The 19,773-nt window shown below is 46.2% G+C and overlaps 1 protein-coding gene across 1 annotated transcript; it reads right to left on the bottom strand.

Annotated features, from left to right (window-relative positions):
- Window positions 1-1,264: 1,264 nt before the first annotated feature.
- On the bottom strand, window positions 1,265-1,992 carry LOC114688870 (polypyrimidine tract-binding protein 1-like). The gene has a single exon (XM_037210993.1). It carries the CDS (start codon window positions 1,919-1,921, stop codon window positions 1,469-1,471), a length of 453 nt encoding a protein of 150 aa, XP_037066888.1. The 5' UTR covers window positions 1,922-1,992; the 3' UTR covers window positions 1,265-1,468.
- Window positions 1,993-19,773: the final 17,781 nt, after the last annotated feature.

Below are 19,773 nucleotides of genomic sequence, written 5' to 3' on the forward strand. Positions count from 1 at the left end.
CCAGTCTGTAGAGAGTCCATTGGCTGAATTACTTTATTAATAGCTCTTAGACTGTCGGCATTCTCCAATTACTAGATGTTTTTTGATAACAAATACAGGTGAATTCCAAGGGCTGGTAGATTCTACAATGTGTTGAGTATTTAACTGCTGTTGAACCAGCTGTTCTAAAGCTTGTAGCTTCTCTTTTGTCAAAGGCCATTGTCCAACACAGACAGGTTTATTAGTTAGCCATTTTAAAGGTAAGGCAGTTGGTACTTCTGAGAGTTCAACAACAGTCGTGCTCTGTTTGTGAACAGCCTGAATGGTTGGTGACTGATTTTTATAGCATGTCATGATATTATTCCTAGAAACATGCATTGGTCTGTATTCCTTTTCTGAAAGTGTAGGAATTTTTTTTTCAGGTTAGAAAATTGCTTTAATGGAAACTCCCCCAACACACCATCTTGGGCGGGGTGGAATGTGGCCAGGGTTGGCCCTGGGACAATACTGAGCCTGTAGTTGTTACCAAAATATACATCTGTCACCATAAAAAAAACCTGCTGCACCGCCTCAGCCCCATACAGGTATAAAAATCATAAATATTTACACTCTTGACGCTCCTTCACAGAACCAAGGTCCAGGGAACCCCTCCCACAGAGACGGGCTAGGCACAATGGGGGCACTTTGGAGGGGCGTTAAGGCCTAGAGGTCAGCCCCTCACCCGGGCCTAGTCAGAGGCGGGCAGAAAAGAAAACTTTGGTCCAAAATTTGAAGGTAGGAGCCCACTGATCTCAGAGCGTTTGCCCCAGGCAGAGGCGGCACTGGCTTGGGCTCCCCCTCAAGTTGGTCACCGGGAAGGAGGGGAGGAGCGCAGGGACACAGAAGCTGAGTACACACATACCATTGTATCATTGCTATAAAAAGTTACTTAAAACTATATCTCTTGCATATAAATGGAAAAAGATTCGGGTATTTGGTCAAGTGGAAATATTGCTAGGCACAGGTGTCTGCGACCACACAGAATAGAATACAAAGGTCACATGAGGCTCGGCAGCTAAGGATGGCCTGGGCCCCCTGGGCTGGCCAGGGACATGGGAGAATCATGTCACTTGATTATAAGGGTGGGGGCGGTGGCCCCAGCTCCTGCACAGCATAGAGTCTGTGGTGCAGGCCGCTGGCTCCCCTGCAGTCTAGAGACAGACTGGTGACCTGAGAGGGTGGGTGTAAGGCATGAGAAAGCGGCTGTGTTCGGGCACAGCTGTGGCCTCACGCCTGGGCCCCTCAAGGCATGGTGCTGGGCCTGACTGAGCCTCTGTGGCCCAAGCCATTTCCTGCCACACCAAGGTGGACTAGATTTAATTTTTTTAAAAACAGGTAAACTGATCTCTCTTTAAAAAAATAAAATCTCTGGTCTGTAAGGTCACTTCAGCTGCTTCTTAAAGTGGCTTTTTTTCTGGAATGGTGGAAGCTGTCGCCAGCCCTCGGGCATCTAGATAGTAGACTTTGAGAAGGACACATGCAGGTGGTGGTTCTCGCCCAGGTCATGGTTGTGCAGCTCAATCAGCGCCTGCACCGCCTCCTCCACAGAGCCCATCTGGATCAGGGCCATCTTGCGGTCCTTCTGGAAGAACTTGAAGCCTTTGACCACACCACCATTGCTGGAGAAGAAGCTCTTGAGGTCGTCCTCTGACACCGAGGGCGGGATATTAGAAAGGTGGAGAGTGGCCGAGGGCGGGAAGATGTTCTGGAAGTTCTTGGAGCCCGGCTTCTTGAAGCGATGCAGCGGCGAGCTCCCGTAGTCCTTGGTCAGGCCCTGGTCCTCCTGGCCCTCGCGAGGCAGCTGCACACTCTGGTGCTTTGACAGAGTGATGCGCACCTTCCCATGCAGCTTGTGCCCATTCAGGTGGCTCATGGCCAGCTGGGCCTGGCTGCCATCCGCCATCTGTACCAGTGCGTTCTCCTTCTTGTTGAACAGAATCTTCACCCGATGCACATCACCCGTAGACGCCGAAGAGAATAAAGAGAAGTGTAGGAATTTTAATCTGCGTCTTCCAATGTTGTAACAGATCTCGGCCCCAAAGATTTACTGCTACATTTGCTACATATGGCTTCAGCCTTCCTCTCTGTCCTTCTGGCCCTATGCATTCAACCCATATCAAAGTCTGTTTTATCTGAGATAGGGTGCCAATCCCTAAAAGTTGGACATCTACCTCTTGAAGAGGCCAATTCGGATGCCATGATTTTGGTGTAATTATAGTCACATCTGCACCTGTGTCTACAAGGCCTTCCAAAATCAGGCCATTAATTCGAATTCTAAGCTTTGGTCTTTGTTCATTTATGGAAGTCTGCCAAAATATTTGTTTTATAGTGTTCTTTGTAAACTGTGATCCATCTATCAAAGCTGTTTTATCATCCATTGCAGTATCGGTTTTTACATTAGGCATTGGTTTATTCAGTTGTCCTGGAGAGGAATTTCTTCCACAGTGGCTGGGAATGTTCATACTACGTTTGATTTGGGGGCCTGCAAGAGGCCCCCTGAGGTGTTTCCCACCAGTAAAGGGTTGCCTTGTACATCTATTTTTGATCTGCACTCACTGGTCCAATGTTGGCCTTTGCCACATCTTCTACATAATCCAGGAGGTGGTTGGGGTCTCCTGTTTAGGCTATTCCTAGAAGGAGTATTACTTCTAGGAGTATCCCATGTACAGTTTTTACTTATATGACCTGGTGTACCACATTTAAAACATTTGGTACTATGGGGACTTCTTTCACCTCTGGGATTTGTCTCTCCTATCCAAGCCTCATTACTGTAGTTAAGAGACTGAACACCATTAGTATATTGAATCCATTCTTCCAAAGGAGCTGATCTGACCTTTAATAGTGTAAGTGTTCTTTTGCATTCTGCATTAGCATTGTCAAACTCCAAGGACTCAGTTAATACTTTTCTTAATTCTTTGTCTGACACAGCTCTTGTTATAGCTGTGTTCAGTCTTTGTAAAAAATCAGTGAAGGGTTCGTGTGATCTCTGAAATATCTTTGTGTATACCTCAGTTAGTTTTGCAGGTTCTGGAATTTTTTCCCAAGCATTTAGAGCTGCTGTATGGCATAGGGATATTGTATGCTCATCATAAGTGGCTTGTACATAAGTGGCTAGTCTGTGCCAGTTCAACCAACAAAGGGGCCTCCATCCCTTCTGCTGGCAATTGGGCCCCAAGTCCCAATGTATACACAAGCTCAGGCATAAAACACACACACATGTGGCCACAGTTCTCACACACTTATACATTTATATAGGTAGGGTATTCTAACAGAGAGGTAAAACTTTTTAGCAGAAATATAACAAATCACACTGACAAACAAGATAGGCAGACAAAAAGGAAGAACAAGGGCCCTACAGATGGTCCAGGCAGATGGGAGTCCAGAGAGCGAGCCTCGATTATGCCAAAGACCATACGGATAAAACAGAGATTCCGGATCCCCAGAGTTCACAAAACAGACAGACCCCTCACAGGTGTTTAAACAAATGGACCCCTCACAGGCATCCTCTGACAGGGGGAACTTGTTGGGATCCCGACGTCCTGATGAGGGTTTGGGATGTCTCCCAATTCCTCCAGGGTCACCTTACAGGTGCATCTTCCAAGGTGAGAACCCGTCAGATTCAACTGCCAGCTTTGGATAAGAAAATGAAAGTAAAAGGAAAGCAAAGAGAAGTAAATGGAGCACTCTTACCTCCAAGGGGTCCCAGTGGGGGGTCTTTGGGGGTCCCAGACAGGCCCCCAAATGTTGTGCCCAGATTGCAACCCCCAGAGACCACCAAAGACAAGCATGCTGGAATGCAAAAAGCAAGGTTTAATTTGGGATATCCAAAAGAGCAATGCAAGCCTAGGCAGGGACTTCTTCCAATACATCCAACACAGTGGAGGCTGGAGGAAGTGCCCACCTCACTGCAAGCTTAGTTTTAAAGGCAAAAACCACAAGGTTACATCATTGAGGGGTGCTACTACGGGTACAATTCTGATTGGCTCGCTTCTAGGGGCTTTCTACAAATCATGGCTTAATCTTACTTCTAAAGGGGTGGTTGCCCACCACCATTTCTCATTGGCTGCCCTCAGGTGGGGACATTTCTGTGGTCAGTTACCCTGGAAACCAGAGAGAGGACATTCCATACTCCAGCAGTCATTTCCTTGTGACTACCTTGTGACTCTGTACTTTTAAACTTCCTGGTTTCTGGAATCTGGACTGACTGTATTCAGTAACTCATGGCCTATTCCTAAAAGGAGAAATCTTAGGCCTTAGTTTTGGGGTGAAAGCATTTTGGTCTTATTTATAAGATGGCTCATTTTGGTCTCACAATGTACTCCTGTGGAAGGCCACCTGACCACACCTGCATGGAGTCACTCAGGCTAATGTGGGCAGCTGAAGGTTATAGACCCCAGACCCAGGGTACTAGCTTCTCTGGTGGGCACCCCAAGAACCCAGATTCTGGTCCAGTTGATGCAAACAGCAAGAGGTTTATTGATGCAGCTGTACAGTCAAGCTCCTCTCCTCATAAGAGCAAGAGTCCCGCCCTACTGAAGCCACGTGGGTACTTTTAAAGAAAAAGGAAAACCCACCAAAGCTATACGTTTACAATTCCCATGCAATTTTGTTCCTGTTGGTTCATGTCTAGGGGCTACTTTCACAAGATTATGGCCTAATCACAGGCTGGGTACAATCACGTCCACATGCACAATTTTCTTCGGAGCCTCAGGGGGGTATCAGTGCGAGAGTGAAGGTTACACAAAGGTTACAGTGGTCTTTCCTGGAAAACTTGCAATTATCCCAGTCACAGTTGAGCAACATATCTTAACAGAAATCTCCATACATTGTGGTAAGGGTGGTTGAGTAATGGCTGAGTCAATTTGCCCTTGGAACCAGCTTTTTAGTTCCTCATTCTCCTGGTGCTTGGGGGGTGGGGGTATAAGCCTGAAGGGTTGGGATCTTTCAAACTAAATTGCTTTCCAAGAAGTGGGGTAAGAAAAGAGCCAAATCCTCACACAGGTCTGATGAGGAAGTCCCTCCCAGAAGTCACTGAAACTGCCAATCTCCTTGTTTCTGATTTCTTCAGCCTTTTCATGACCATAAACCCAACCTCTCTCATTCTGTCTTAAGAGCCAAAGGTGGGATACAGAGATGGCTCAGTGGTTAAGATCACTGACTACTCTTCCACAGGACTAGGGTTGAATTCCCAGCACCCTCAGGGCAGCTCACAACTGTCTGTAATCCAGCTCAAAGTAATTTTACTCCTTCACACAGACTTAGATGCAGGCAAAACACCAAGGCACAAAAAATAAAAACTAAATGATTAAAAAAAAAAGAAGAAACCATTGGTTTCCCTGATTCTAGAATCACCAAAGCCAACTGCAGTCTTTAAGTTTGTTATAGTTTAAGTTTGGAAGCTGGGTGCTCTCATTACTCCAATTTCCTCGTGAGAAGTAGACACCCAGACCAGCAACAGTTATTTGCCCAGGATCCCTGGGGGCCTGGCCCAGGTATGGCTAGAATTGGCCTTTCTGGCTAGCAGTGTTCACTTGCAGGGTTCTGCCTTTACTTCAGAACCAGAAGAGAACACAGAACATTTACTGCATGCAAGAAGAAGGAGCTGTGGAGGAAATTTTGGGGGCAGTGATCAAGACCCCATGAAGGCCTCTCTGGGGTCGTAATATGGGGGCCCCCAAAACAGCTTGACCACACAACTACCATGACAGGATTGGAGGCCCAGACACAGCTTCTGGCAGGCAACACTGGAACCAGGAAAAGCCATGAGCTGACCCCACCCAGTGAGGCCTGCACCTAAGAGGAAATAAGTGACATTCCAAACATTCCCTATACCTCTGGACAAATGTCAGACAATCAGGGTCCTGAACCCTGGAAATCCCCTCATCCTAACCTCTACTATGATAAAAACCCCACCCTGCCTGGGCTCTGGGTCTCTGATCTCACAGTAGTATCTGATAGACAGAAACCAAGACTCAGAGCTTGAAAATAAAGGCTCTTTGCTTTTACATAGGAGATTCACTCTCCCTGGTGGTCTGTTGGAAATTCCCCCGATCTAGTCATAAAGTTTGGGGTTGGTCTAGGATCCCCAATGCCACTGGGACATCTGCCCATAGAGCCTGTTTGTCTGTGTTCAGTTTCATTTCTGTGGCATGCCTAAGTGGGTGATTGTGATCATGAATGGTTAATTGTCAGATGTGACACAGAACCATGTTCTCAAGGGGCTCAAAGATGTTTCAGATCCTATGAGGGCAGGAGAGCCCATATCTTTAGTGTACCCCACAACCTTTTCTCTGTAATGGGGCAGAGACTTCCCTATATCTGCTTGATTAAGGATCTGTAGTGGGGAGGAGAATGCCACATCTGATTGTGGATAGCTGACACTGTTTCCATGGGAATATTGTTTGTCTTTTTGTTGGAATATCCTGCCTATGAGAATGTATAAATGTGTGAGAGGTGTGGCTACAGAGTGTGTGATTTGTCTGGGATTATGTGTGCATTGGGACTCCTGGGCCAGATTTTTTTTTTTTGCAGTTAGGTTTTAAATGCTGGGGTGGTGATAGCAAGGGTGGAGACCACTGAGAGAAAAAGGGAGTCAGCAAGGGCCCTTCAGGTGGGCTCAGGCAGACCTTGTGTGGACAGTGGTAGCAAATATTAGAGAGAAATGCCACTGGAAGTCAGATGAAGCTACTGGAGATTACCCAGTAGGGCATCACGACATTCCTCTTTCTGCTCCTTTCTCTTCAGATGGAGGCTGGTAACTGTCCTGTCAATACATTAGAAGGAGGTCTTGAGTAAGATTGACATTCAGGTTGCTGAGGAGGAACTGGAGCACAGGACATATTTGGTTTTGCAGCAGGCTTGTTACAGTATTTGTAAGGAGACCACATACACTATCCAGAACTCTGTTCACAAAGGGGTTTCATCTGCCCAAGAAGGAAATGGAGATATTGTCTGAATTACTTGAGCATTTTCCAATGGACAGCATGGGGAGACCAGTCTGGGCATAGTTTCAACAGTGAGTGAAGTTATAAGCCCAAGGAACCTGGTCCCTTTTGGTTGAACTAGGACAGACTAACAGTACCCACCATGGATTCCTTGCTCTCTGAATGGTGGTGGGCAGGGAAATGTACTGTTACGGTGCAACAAGTCTGGTGGGGCTAGGGCAGGGACCCAGGGTGCCACTGAGTGGCTGGGCACTAGGCTGGCTGTGAGCACCTTGAGGTCCCAGACACCATTGGCAGGTTGGGGGCTGGGCACCCAGTCTGGAAGCTGTGTGGTGGTACAGCACAGAGCAGGTGGGACCTCCCATAGCTTGGAGTGCACAGCCAGGGCATGAAGTTCCTTCCAGCTGCCTCTCTTGTGCACCTGAGGATCTGGGGTGGCAGGGATCTTCTGTTCCCATGCTGCACTCCATCTCCCATGCTGGTGGGTGGTCAGGTTTAGCTCCAAGGGTGGAATGGAATGTCACTGCCTATGGTTGCTAAGCTACAGGGGTGGCTATGTTATAATACTATAGGCAGGGCTTACTTGATCACTCAGATACAATAGTTTCTGCACGTCTATACAGTGCTGATGCAAATATAGAGTTATTCTTGTTATGGTATATGCATGTATTTCTGTTCCTGTTTAATACATTGTAGCCCTACAATATATTCTAGACTACTGAGGGAAATCACAAGAAAGAATTTGGTAAGAGTTAATGTGTTTAAAAAAATAAGAGAGAAAGTAGGAGACTAAAATAATAAAGGGAAAATGGAAAAAAGCAGAATTTGTCTGAAGTAAATATCTGAGGAATAAAAGAAGGTTATAGAGAGTTAGAAAAAAGTAGAATGTGAACTATGTATGTTGTGGATTCTTGTACCTGCAAATACTGAAGTTCAAAGTTAATTCCACCCTTGGTTTTCATTTTTAAATTAGCTGGTGATTTCTCACAGCAAAATGTTATTGTAAAATGGATGTGTGTGTGTGTGTGTGTGTGTGTGTGTGTGTGTGTGTGTGCATGTGTGTATGTGTGTTTGTATATGTGGACACATATGTGAGTTGGATATAACTCTACATGCAAATGTAAGCAAGCATTAACTGCATGTATGTGTATGTAACTTGGATTGAACTGTGAATATGTGTGCAAGTAATTATTGTTTAGAGAAAATGTTTTCAACAGCAACCACTTGGCTTTCCTCCATCTTGGCTGATGACCTCATAGGCAGCCACGTGACTGGCAACCATCTTTTACTAAAGGTTATAAAGCTCTATTCAGGTTAGCAAAAAACTAACTTAGAGACTTACACCTAAGTACTTAAGTCTTTGCCAAGTGTTCAACAGCAAGCTACTAGAGAACTTAAATAGATGGCTACATGTGTTTAATAAGTAAAGTATTTGATAAATATTAAAGCTGCACCTCAATGCTTTTCTACACAAGAATGTACCTTGCTCTGGCAGCTAAGCTTCGTAATTTAAGATTTACCCATGTAATAAAAAGATAATAGTTTTAAAGACATAAAGGGATCATAGGAAACAGCTGAGGTTTACAAATGTATGGCAGGGCTAGAATTCCAAAGAGAGTCCAGCTGCAATGGTGGACCTTAACAGTATTAAAGTGCCAGTGCCAGGTGATAATCACCAGAAAAATCTTTTTACAGGGGTCCCCTAGGACCAACTTTATGTCAGATGTTTGCATAGAGATTAAAACCATTGACTTCTCCTGACCCAAGGTACATTTAGGCCCAAGAATGTTGTCTAGCCTTATATTTGCTAAATTTGTTAAGCTTAAGCTATTGGGACAAACTGTTTCATATGTATGTTTTATATTGATGTTTAGTTTTGGTTTCTTTACACAACATGCATTTAATGGTAGAAGAACTTCAATTTAAAATCATTGGTTTTTTTTTTTTTTTTTTTTTTTTTTTTTTTTTTTTTTTGGTTTTTCGAGACAGGGTTTCTCTGTGTAGCTTTGCGCCTTTCCTGGAGCTCACTTGGTAGCCCAGGCTGGCCTCGAACTCACAGAGATCCGCCTGGCTCTGCCTCCCGAGTGCTGGGATTAAAGGTGTGAGCCACCAACGCCCGGCCAAAATCATTGTTTTTTAAAACTACTTATTGTACACTGTTAAGAAATATAAGTAAATAGTCAAAAACCATGATGTTTTTTTCATTATAGTTAGGGTAAGTACTGATGTACTATATTACAGGAATAAACTTTACTCAGTCCCTTGCATATGTTTTCAGGGTTGAGCTTAAAACAGGTAACTAGAAACAAAGATTGTCTATTCAGATATACCTAGACAGCCCTCATACTTCAGAGATCTGAAGAATATGGCATTTAAAATGTTGATCTAAAAGCTTATTATATCAGACAGACTTCCATCCTAGCAGAGACCCAAGGTCCCCAAAGAGTTGTGAGGCACCTCAACATCTTGCCTGGATTATGACCACAGGACAAGATGCCCCAATGCATCACTAATGCCAGGACCTGACCCAGACTGGACAAGCAGTAGGACACAGGAATTTATTGTACCCTTTTGCATGGATAAAGTAAGATCAGTTTTCTATGTCCCTATTCCATGGGGGGGGACCATAAATATATTTCTCATTATGGGTCTGATGGCAGGAGAAGATTGACGCTGTTCTGACTGGTGTCTCCAACCTATCTGGCATCTTCTCTCTCAGCCTCTTCTGTGTCTTGCTGCCCAGACCTATTGCAGCCTCAGACCTGCAGCCCATGGAGAGGGTGCCACTCCCAGTGGGTCTTCTACTTCCGTTCTCTTTGGAAACACATTTGAGACACACCTTGACATGCCTCACTAGCAATCTAAGTGATTCTGAACATGGTCAAGTGGACAACTACACTTACTAGGGGAGGAGAGTTTCCTAGGGACCAACTCAGCTTCTCATAGGAAGGGGCAGTGTCAGGCTAAAGGGACTGGTCACTCCTGAATGGTACCCTTAGGAATCCAAGCACCTTCCCTGGACAGATCTCTTGTCCAGAAGCAATCTCAAGTCACAAACCCCTGACATAGCATGGTGTCTGGAGACATCTATTGTCCAGTGTACAGATGTCAGGGATACTGCTGTTCGCCCTGTGTGTTCACTGTGGACATCGCACAACAATGCAGGATCTGACACAAATTCTCTTCGTGCCCACTTCAGAAACCCTGCTCCAGATGAAGGCCCACAGATAGTCCTAACTTCCTCCTGAAGCCATCATACATCTCCCTATGTACAGAATTGTCTCCAACCAATCAATGTTTCTGTCCAGAACAAGGGGAAGCAGCTCTGGGTTTTAAACCTTTCTCCTCCTCCTCCTCCTCCTCCTCCTCCTCCTCCTCCTCCTCCTCTTCCTGTGGTCCCTGTCTCCACTTGTGTGAGTTACTGCTCTCTCATTTTCTGTCCTCAGAGAATCCCAAGTCATTTGTGAACTTGTGTCCCAGGGCTGGTCCTACAGCCTGCTGCTGTTGTCTTGTTTGGGACTTTTCCTTTCCTCAGACCATAAATATATTTCTCTATATTTTCTACAAACACTTTCTCTAAAAACAAGGTCTCAGCTGGGCAGTGGTGGCTTGTACCTTTAATTCAAGACTGAGGAGGTAGAGGTAGGAGGATCTCCGAATTTGAGGTCAGCCTGGTCTACAGAGGGAATTCCAAAACAACCAGCACTACAGAGAGAAACCCTGTCTCAAAACACACACACACACACACACACACACACACACACACACACACACACAGAAAGAGAGCTGGGGTGGGGATGGGGGTGGGGGTCTCACTTAGCCTAGGCTGGCTTTGAACTCATTACATAGTCAATGATCACCTTAACTTTTGATTCTCCAGCCTCGACATCTCAAGTGCTGAGGTTCTAGCATGTGCTAACACACCTTATGTGACACATTCCTATGCAATACTGAGGGATCAACTTAGAGCATTGTCTAGTCTAAGTGAGCATGTGACCAACTGAGCTCCAACCCCAGCATACTAAGGACCTTTATAGACTCACTCTGTAAAGCTGTACCTTCCATCTGCTCACAGTTTCTTCTTGTGAATTGTGTCTGAGAGGATGTCCCCTCTTTCCTGCGGAGCAGCTGAAGGAATGACATGTTCACAGCACCTGGCCTCTGTCCCCTGAAATTTGCCCTCGATCATCTGGTGTCTTATGAACAAGGACACTTTCAACTGCTCTGCAGTAGATCAGTGTGCTTCCTGCATTGATATTGTAGGTCACGGACCACAATCCCTCCCTCCATGTGATGCCACAGCTTCTCAGCCTATTCTCAGCCCTGTTTCACCCAGCTTTCACACAGCCCGCCTTTCAGACCATCCCCCAAATTCTCTGCTGCTGAAATGGTCCAGTTACCACCCCCCAGAGTATAAATGTCTAGAAGAGATTACAAAATGTTCCTGTCATATTTGGGGGCCACCTTCCATTTTCCACACCAGAATCTGGATAAGGACACAAGGGCTAAGTAAAAGCAGAAAGGTTTAATTAGTTAAAAACAAGTTTCTGGGTGGAGGTTAGGGTAAGATAACTTCCAGAAGCCAAGAACTGAACATGTAGGAGAAGCACACCAGATGTTTTCTGTACATATCCCAAGGTAACTTCAACTACTGTGCATAGCATCCTCTGCCCAGCACCAGGTCAACTCTTAGCCAGTGTTGGTACCTTAGAAATGAGCAGGGCATGGAGTGCCCATCCATTCCTGCTCCAGAGGCACCTCCAGATCAGAGCAACCTGAGGTGCATGCTGCACTGGGAGCCCAGGAGAGGGGTTTCAGTGGAGGAGGGGTCTTTAGAAAGACCATCTGGGAGGCCAGCATCAGAGGCAAATGGGGGCAAGAAAACCCCAACTGTACCCATCAATGGAGAAGGCTCAGAACTCAGACAGGCTCAGGACTCAGACAGGCCAGACTCCAGAAGCAGATCATCTCAAGCTGAGGTCACAGCAGGGGAGGAGGGTATACCTAAGTGGAAACCTGAAGGACAAGCAGAGGATTAGATGCAGAAATCCTTCAGTGAGGGTCCAAGGGGGAGGGGCCTGAATGGCTACCAAAACCTAGATCAGACCAGGGGGAGACTGCTTAGGAAATCTCTGCAGAACTGGGTGCTGGATCCACAGGCTGTACTCCAGCCAGTCCAGACAAAATCCTTCCCATGGGCCAAGCTCTACCCAGCAAGACAGAGCTGCTATGAAGCTGGGGGAGATGCCTAGTATAGGTACTCTTGGGTAGATGACATACAGCACTCCAATGTGATCAAACTTGTGAGCCAAGGTCACTAGGTTTTAGTCTGATCACTGCCACCCCAGGCTTCTGTAGTCTTAGGACCTGCATTCCAACACCCTGAGCCTGTTTGCTTGGCTGGGAAGTGGAACACTGGACACACAGTATTGTTTCCAGGGCTAAGTGGTGACTCTGACAGTAGGGTCCTGTGCTTACTCTGGATGTCAGCTCACAGTACTTACATACAAAAGAGAAGGGTGAAGGTTGGCCACACAGGAAAGTTCAGAGAGAGAGCAGTACTACCTTTCTTTAAAGAGAGAAAGCATGATGGTATCTGTCTTACCAGCAGGGTCCTCGAAAGTTAGGATCAGTTCCTCTGAGTTATCATTCTGCAGGAGAGGGAGCAGCCATCAGGATCCTGGGTGACACATATCTAGCCAGCTCTAGGACAATGACCCATTCAGACTTGAGGCAGCAGAAAAGGGTTAAGGGGAAGAAAGGGATCTGATCTGTGGATTCTGTAGTCAGAGGGAAGCATTACTTCCACACCTGCCCCACTGGACAGAGGTATCCACGCGTGTGTACAGATGCATTCTCTCCCTCTCTCCCTCCCTATCCCCCTCTGTTGTACTAATTGCCTTCTCCTTAAGTAGGGATGTCAACAGCAAAACCGTCTTCATGAACTCCCTAAAAGTGACCAGATTCACCAGGCCCCACCCCTTTCAGAAGAAGCAGAGCCAAGCCTCAAAGACTCTGAGACAAGAGAAACAACCCTAAAGAAGCAGAAACCAGCCAGGCCTCCTGGAAGGGTTTAGCCCAACTGAGGCACCTGGAAAGGACATTCTCCAACCTGCTGAGATTCCTGCAGGCTGAGCAGTGTGCTCCAGGGTCTGGCTTTTGTGAGCTGTCTGTCACCCATGCTGGGGTGGGCTTTGGTGATGCAGCTCTGTGAGTCATTTCTGCTCCTGTAAGTGATCCCTCACCCAGATTCCTTTCCTATAAGTAACCCCAATAAAACTCATTGCCTCACCAAGATGGACTTTGGTGGTATCTGAACTTTGGTCTGCTGTGGTTTCCCTATCAGCAGTGAATAGACAAGTATGTTTTTTTTTTCCTTTTATTTTATTTTACAATACCATTCAGTTCTACATATCAGCCACGGATTCCCTTGTTCTCCCCCCTCCTGCCGCCCTCCCCTTTCCCCCAACCCATCCCCCATTCTAACCTCCTCCAGGGCAAAGCCTCCCCTGAGGACTGAGATCAACCTGGTAGATTCAGTCCAGGCAGGTCCAGTCCCCTCCTCCCAGACTGAGCCAGGTGTCCCTGCAAAGGCCCCAGGATTCAAACAGCCAACTTATGCAATGAGCACAGGACCTGGTCCCACTGCCTGGATGCCTCCCAAACAGATCAAGCCAATCAACTGTCTCACCTATTCAGAGGGCCTGATCCAGTTGGGGGCCCCTCAGCCTTTGGTTCATAGTTCATGTGTTTCCATTCGTTTGGTTATTTGTCCCTCTGCTTTATCCTTGGTTTCAACAATTCTTGCTCATATAAACCCTCCTCTTTCTCGCTAATTAGACTCCCGGAGCTCCACCTGGGGCCTGGCCATGGATCTCTGCATCCAGTTCCCTCAGTCGTTGGATGGGGTTTCTAGCATGACAATTAGGGTGTTTGGCCATTCCATCACCAGTGTAGGTCAGTTCCAGCTGTCTCTCCACCATTGCTAGCAGTCTTTTGTGGGGGTATCTTTGTGGATTTCTGTGGGCCTATCTAGCACTTTGCTTCTTCCTTTTCTCATCTGGTCTTTATTTACCATGGTCTCCTCTTCCTTGTTCTCCCTCTCTGTTCTTGATCCAGCTGGGATCTCCCACTCCCACAGGCTCTCTTTCCCTCGACCCTTGCCCTTCATTACTCCCACTCATGTCCAGGCTGTTCATGTAGATCTCAGCCACTTCTCCATCATTGAGTGATCCCCATGTCTTTCTTGGGGTCCTGTTTTCCCAGGTAGCCTGCCTGGTGATGTGAGTAGCAGTCCAGTCATCCTTGTTCCACATCTAGAATCCTCCTATGAGTGAGTACATACCATATTTGTCTTTCTGAGTCTGGGTTACCTCACTCAACATGATTTTTTCTAGATCCATCCATTTGCCTGCAAACCTCATGGTGTCATTGATTTTCTCTGCTGAGTAGTATTCCATTGTGTATATGTGCCACATTTTATTTATCCATTCTTCAGTTGAAGGGCATCTAGGTTGTTTCTAGGTTTTGGCTATTACAAATATTGCTGATATGACCATACCTGAGCAATTGCTCTTATGGTATGATTGAGCATCCCGTGTGTATATATACCCAAGAGTGGTATAGCTGGATCTTGGGGGAGATTGATTCCCTATTTTCTAAGAAAGCACCATATTGATTTCCAAAGTGGTTGTACAAGCTTGCATTCCCACCAGCAGTGGAGAAGAGTTCCCCTAGTTCCACATCCTCTCTAGCATAAGGTGTATTCAATGTTTTTGATCTTAGCCATTCTGACAGGGTAAAGTGGTGTCTCAGAGTTGTTTTGATTTGCATTTCCCTGATGATTAGGGATGTTGAGCAATTGCTTAAATGTCTTTCAGCCATTTGAGTTTCCTCTGTTGAGAATTCTCTGTTTAGTTCTATAGGCCATTTCTTAATTGGACTGTTCGTCGTTTTGATGTTTAATTTCTTGAGTTCCTTATATATTCTGGATATCAGTCCTCTGTCAGCTGTTGCTTTGCCTTGTTGACCGTATCCTTTGCTCTACAAAAGCTTCTCAGTTTCAAGAGGTATCATTGACTGATTGTTTCTCTCAGTTAGACTAGTATGTTTTGTCTCCCCGAGAAAAGTTATATCACACAACAACCCTCCCAAAATTGTCCCCTATAAATGAACCCTGTTAGTGCAGTTGTAGATTTGAGTAAAAGAGAGATAAACACCTCCTTGGGGAGAGCTGGTCCTGCCCCTCACCAGTTGAGGTACTTGGGAGATTGGCCCCTATGCCACACCTGGGAACACAACAGAGCTGACCCTGGAGGTGTAGGTGTAGAAGATTGACCCTGAGCATCTGAAAGCAGGAGAAATGGCCCCACCCCTTGATCACTGCTGCAAGGGGAGAACTAGCCAGGAGGATGCAGGGGATGTCAACCTGGCGGTGAGGACAAGGGAGACCTTATGGGCCGACCAACACTGCAACTACTCAGATCCAGAACCAGTGTTATGGGTTGAACCATTCCAATATCCACCCCATCTATGGTCTCCTGGAGCATGTGAAGAGACCAGTCCTGTAGACCCAAAGATGCAGGGATTTCCACAACACAGGGCAACACAGGATAACCCAGAGGAGTTCCAGTGAGGGCCCAGCATCCATAGTGTAGCAGAAAAGAGAACTCAGGCCAAACCAATGACTCTTTGCAATGGACACTTTCAAGTAAAAATATATGGATAAAGTGTTCACTGCGTGACTCACTGTGTCACACTACAACTTCCATGATGAGACTGATTTTTTCCTTTTTTTCTCTCAAGTTTTATTTTATTTTATTTTGGGGGAAGGTTCAAGGGCAGAGGATTCATAGGAAGGGACAGGGAAGGGAATGGGATGGAGATGCATGATGTGAACAACACAAAGAATAAAGAAACAGAAGGGGAGAGACAGAGACAGAGAGAGAGAACCTCCCTGGGGGTGGGACATGGTGAAAATCATTTGCCATATGACACCCCAGCCTCTGTAGCTTTCACCAGGAGGAACCAAGCACTTACCTGGATATGGTCGTCTAATTTCCAGTATCTTGTGTCATCCCCCCTGTATACTGTCAGAGAATATTTCTGCCATATACAGGGAAGACAGGTCAAAAACATTGAGAAGAAGGGCGTGGACTCCAGGCTGGAACTGTTCACCTGCCATAAGTGGACAGTCAAAGAGCCTCCAAGCTGAAGGAGTAGAGGGAGAGGTGCATTAGGGACAGGTTCCAGCAGCCAGGGCTGGTGCTGGCCTGGCTTTTTTGCTGCAAAGGTCAGGATCAGAGGATAATGTTCCAACAGCCCTAATCACAGTCTTAACCAACACCTAAGTCATCCCAGGACCTGATGTCTGCTGCTCTTCTGCCCGCTCTGACCCAGTACTCCCTCCAGCATCCCTGCTCATCCCCAGTGCATCTCCCACACTGCAGCCACAGTCTCCAGCCTCACAGCACCTTTCCTGGTACTGGGTTGCCCCTGGGGCTCTGTCTCAGCCATTTCCAGAGTTTTCAAATTTCTCCTTTGAAAACTAAGACAGACACTGGGGAGATGGCTCCATAGGTAAGTGTGCTTGCTGCACAGACATGAGGACCTAAGTGTGACTCTCCAACACCCATGTAAAAAGTCACAGTCGTACATGTTCCAGTGGAGTGGAAAGCTGAGGCAGGAGGATCACTGGGGTTTCCTGGTTGCCAGTCTAGCTCCAGATTTGGTGAAAGATGCTGTCTCAGGGGATAAGGTGGAAAGAGAGCAGCTCACCTGAACATTCAAAAGGATCCCAATACAAACACACACACACACACACACACACACACACACACACACACACACACTCATATGCCCAGATCAATGGCTTTACCAAAAGAAATGCAATATAGTGTTGATGGAGAGCTTCACATGTCTTTAATAAATGCAAACCATAAACCTGAGTGAGCAAAGAAAGCCACAAAGTTGAAAAAAGTCAACATAGCCAGGCATGGTGTTGCAAGCTTTCTTCCCAGAACTCAAGAGGAAGAGGCAGGTGGATCTCTGAGTTGGAAACCAGTTTGGTCTACAGAATGAGTTTCAGGTCAACCAGGATTGTTACTCAAAGAAATCTTGTCTCAAAGGAAATGAACAAACAAAAGCAAAACAGAAAGAAAAAAGTTGCTATAAACCATAACCAAGTGCCACGTGTGACCACAAAGCAGAAAACATGTCATAGAGGACCTTCCAATGTGCTCCTGTCTTCCTGAGAAATCCCTGCATTCTTATAAGCTGAAGATGCACACCCTCACCTGTGACACTGTGGCAGATCACTTTCTGATTATTGCCCTAACTTTTGGGTGAGAGTTGCCCCTGTGTGTGTATTCTGACTTTAGGTTGGGAGGGAAGGGGTAAAGCCAAGAAGGAAAAAGGGCCCACACTGACTAGACACCTGCATTTGTAATAAATAAAGTTTTATTCAAAACGACCATTGCATCTGGATGCTTTGCACTAAGGTGGCTCAGGGAGTGTTCCCAAGTCCTCAGTGCCTGCAAAATGAAAGTTTCCCTCTGAGGCCTCTGATTGAAAAAGCTGCTGATCCTGGCTGAGATCACACTGAGGAAGTCCTTTTCCACCCTGCCAGTGTATGTGAAAACTCATACACACACACTCACTCTCTCACTCATACACACTCACACACACACACACACACACACACTCACATACACAATCACTCACACACTCACTGACAAATACACACTCACACATACATACACTCAAACATACATACATTCACACATGCAAACACATACACTGGTGAGTGTGTGGATGTTGTGAGTGAATATGAGAGTGTGTGTTTGTAAAAGAATATGAGAGTATGTAAATGTGACTGTGGGACTGTGAGATTGTGACAGTGTTTGTGTGAGAGATTGTGTGTTAGAGTAATGTGTGAGAGAGTGAGAGAATGAATGAGAGTGCAAGAGAAATATAGTGCATGAGAGTGTGAAAGGGTGTGTGAGAGAGTATGTGTGAGAGTGTGTGTGAGTGAGTGTGTCTGAGAGAGTGTACCTGAGAGAACATGTGAGAGAGTGTGTCTGGGAGAGTGTGTGTGAGAGTGTGTGTGAGAGAGCATGTGTGAGAGTGTGTGTGAGAGAGCATGTGTGAGAGTGTGTGTGAGAGTGTGTGTGAGAGTGTGTGTGAGAGTGTGTGTGAGAGTGTGTGTGAGAGTGTGTGTGAGAGTGTGTATGTGAGAGTGTGTGTGAGAGAGCATGTGTGAGAGTGTGTGTGAGAGTGTGTATGTGAGAGTGTGTGTGAGAGAGCATGTGTGAGAGTGTGTATGTGAGAGTGTGTGTGAGAGAGCATTGTGAGAGTGTGTGTGAGAGATAGTGTCTGAGTATGTCTGGGAGAGTATGTGTGAGAGTGTGTGTGAGAGAGCATGTGTGAGTGTGTGTGTGTGAGAGAGAGAGAGCATGTGTGAGTGTGTGTGAGAGTGTGTGTGAGAGATAGTGTGTGAGAGAGTGAGAGTGTATGTGAGAGATAGTGTCTGTGAGAGAGACTGTGAGCATGTGAGTGTGTGAGTATGTGTGTGACAGAGTGAGTATGTGAGAGAGTGTAAATGAGTGTGTAACAGTGTGTGAAAATGTGTGGGAGTATGAGAGAGTAGAGTGAGAGTGTGAGAGACTGTAAACATATGAGTGAGCGAATTTGAAACTGAGAGTGTGTGAGTAAGAGAGTGTGACAGTGTGCATATTGTAAGAGAGTGAGTCATGAGAGTGTGTGAGTTGAATGTGAGAATTAGTAATGTATGTGTTGGTGATAGAGTGAGATGGTGTGAGTTGAGTATGTGTGTTGTGAGTGTGAGACTGTGTGAAGTGTGATGCACATGTGTGCCAGCCTGAAGAGGCCAAAGGAGAACTCAGGTGTCTGCTCAGTCACTTTCCCCTGAAGCCTTTGAAGCGGGATTGTGTCGACGCCCCCACAGCACTGAAGTCACAGGCAACAAAGCCACAGGAGGCTTTTCATGTGGCTGCTGGGATCCGAACTCAGGCTCACAGGGCTCTGTTGTCAGGGTTTATTTATTTGCTTATGATCTGTGTGCTTGTTTGAGACAGGATCTCTGTGTAGACCTGGCTAGCCTGGAACTGACTATGTGGGCCAATGTGGCCTTAAAATTAGGGAGATGTGCCTGCTTCTGATGTGTGTGTGTGTGTGTGTGTGTGTGTGTGTGTGTGTGTGTGAAAATGTTATGGTGTAACCTAATTTAGTATACTAACCAAGAGAGAGACAGAGACAGAGGCAGACAGACAGAAAAAGGAGGGAATGAAGGAAGAAGGGAAGGAGGAAAGAGAGAAGTTCAATGTTGGGCCTGGTATTGCAACCTGGGATGGCAAACTACTCAGGAGGTTGAGGCAGGAGGATCACAAGTCCCAGGCCTGCCTGAAGCACAAAGTGAGTTCCAGTGCCTCTCCAGGGGGCACTGCCTGTCATGTGTCCCTTAGCAACAGCTTTGCCTGGGGACCTCAGGTTCACTGTTTCCCAACAGCCATCAGATGAGCCCCGCCCCTTTTACACTCAGCTGTCAGCAGCTCTTATGATTGCCACACCTGCCCCTCCTTGCACACTTGGAGCCTATAGCTACTTTAAGCCAAGATGGCAGGAGACACGTGATTCAATTTGAATTTAATTGACTACACAATGTTCCCCGTGGAAGCCGTCTCATTTACACCCTCACCAACAGAATTCTTTTCTGGTTTTTCTTTTTAATTTACTGAAAATATTTGGTCCAAAACCTTTCCATCATTTATTTGGTATAGGTTTAAAGAAAAAC

Source organism: Peromyscus leucopus, chromosome 14 (assembly GCF_004664715.2).
Source record: "Peromyscus leucopus breed LL Stock chromosome 14, UCI_PerLeu_2.1, whole genome shotgun sequence".
In the NCBI taxonomy this organism is placed as follows: domain Eukaryota; kingdom Metazoa; phylum Chordata; class Mammalia; order Rodentia; family Cricetidae; genus Peromyscus; species Peromyscus leucopus.

Bases quoted from the DNA above. Each gene is read 5' to 3' on its own strand.
- LOC114688870 (XM_037210993.1), bottom strand. From the start codon at position 1,921: ATGGCGGATGGCAGCCAGGCCCAGCTGGCCATGAGCCACCTGAATGGG.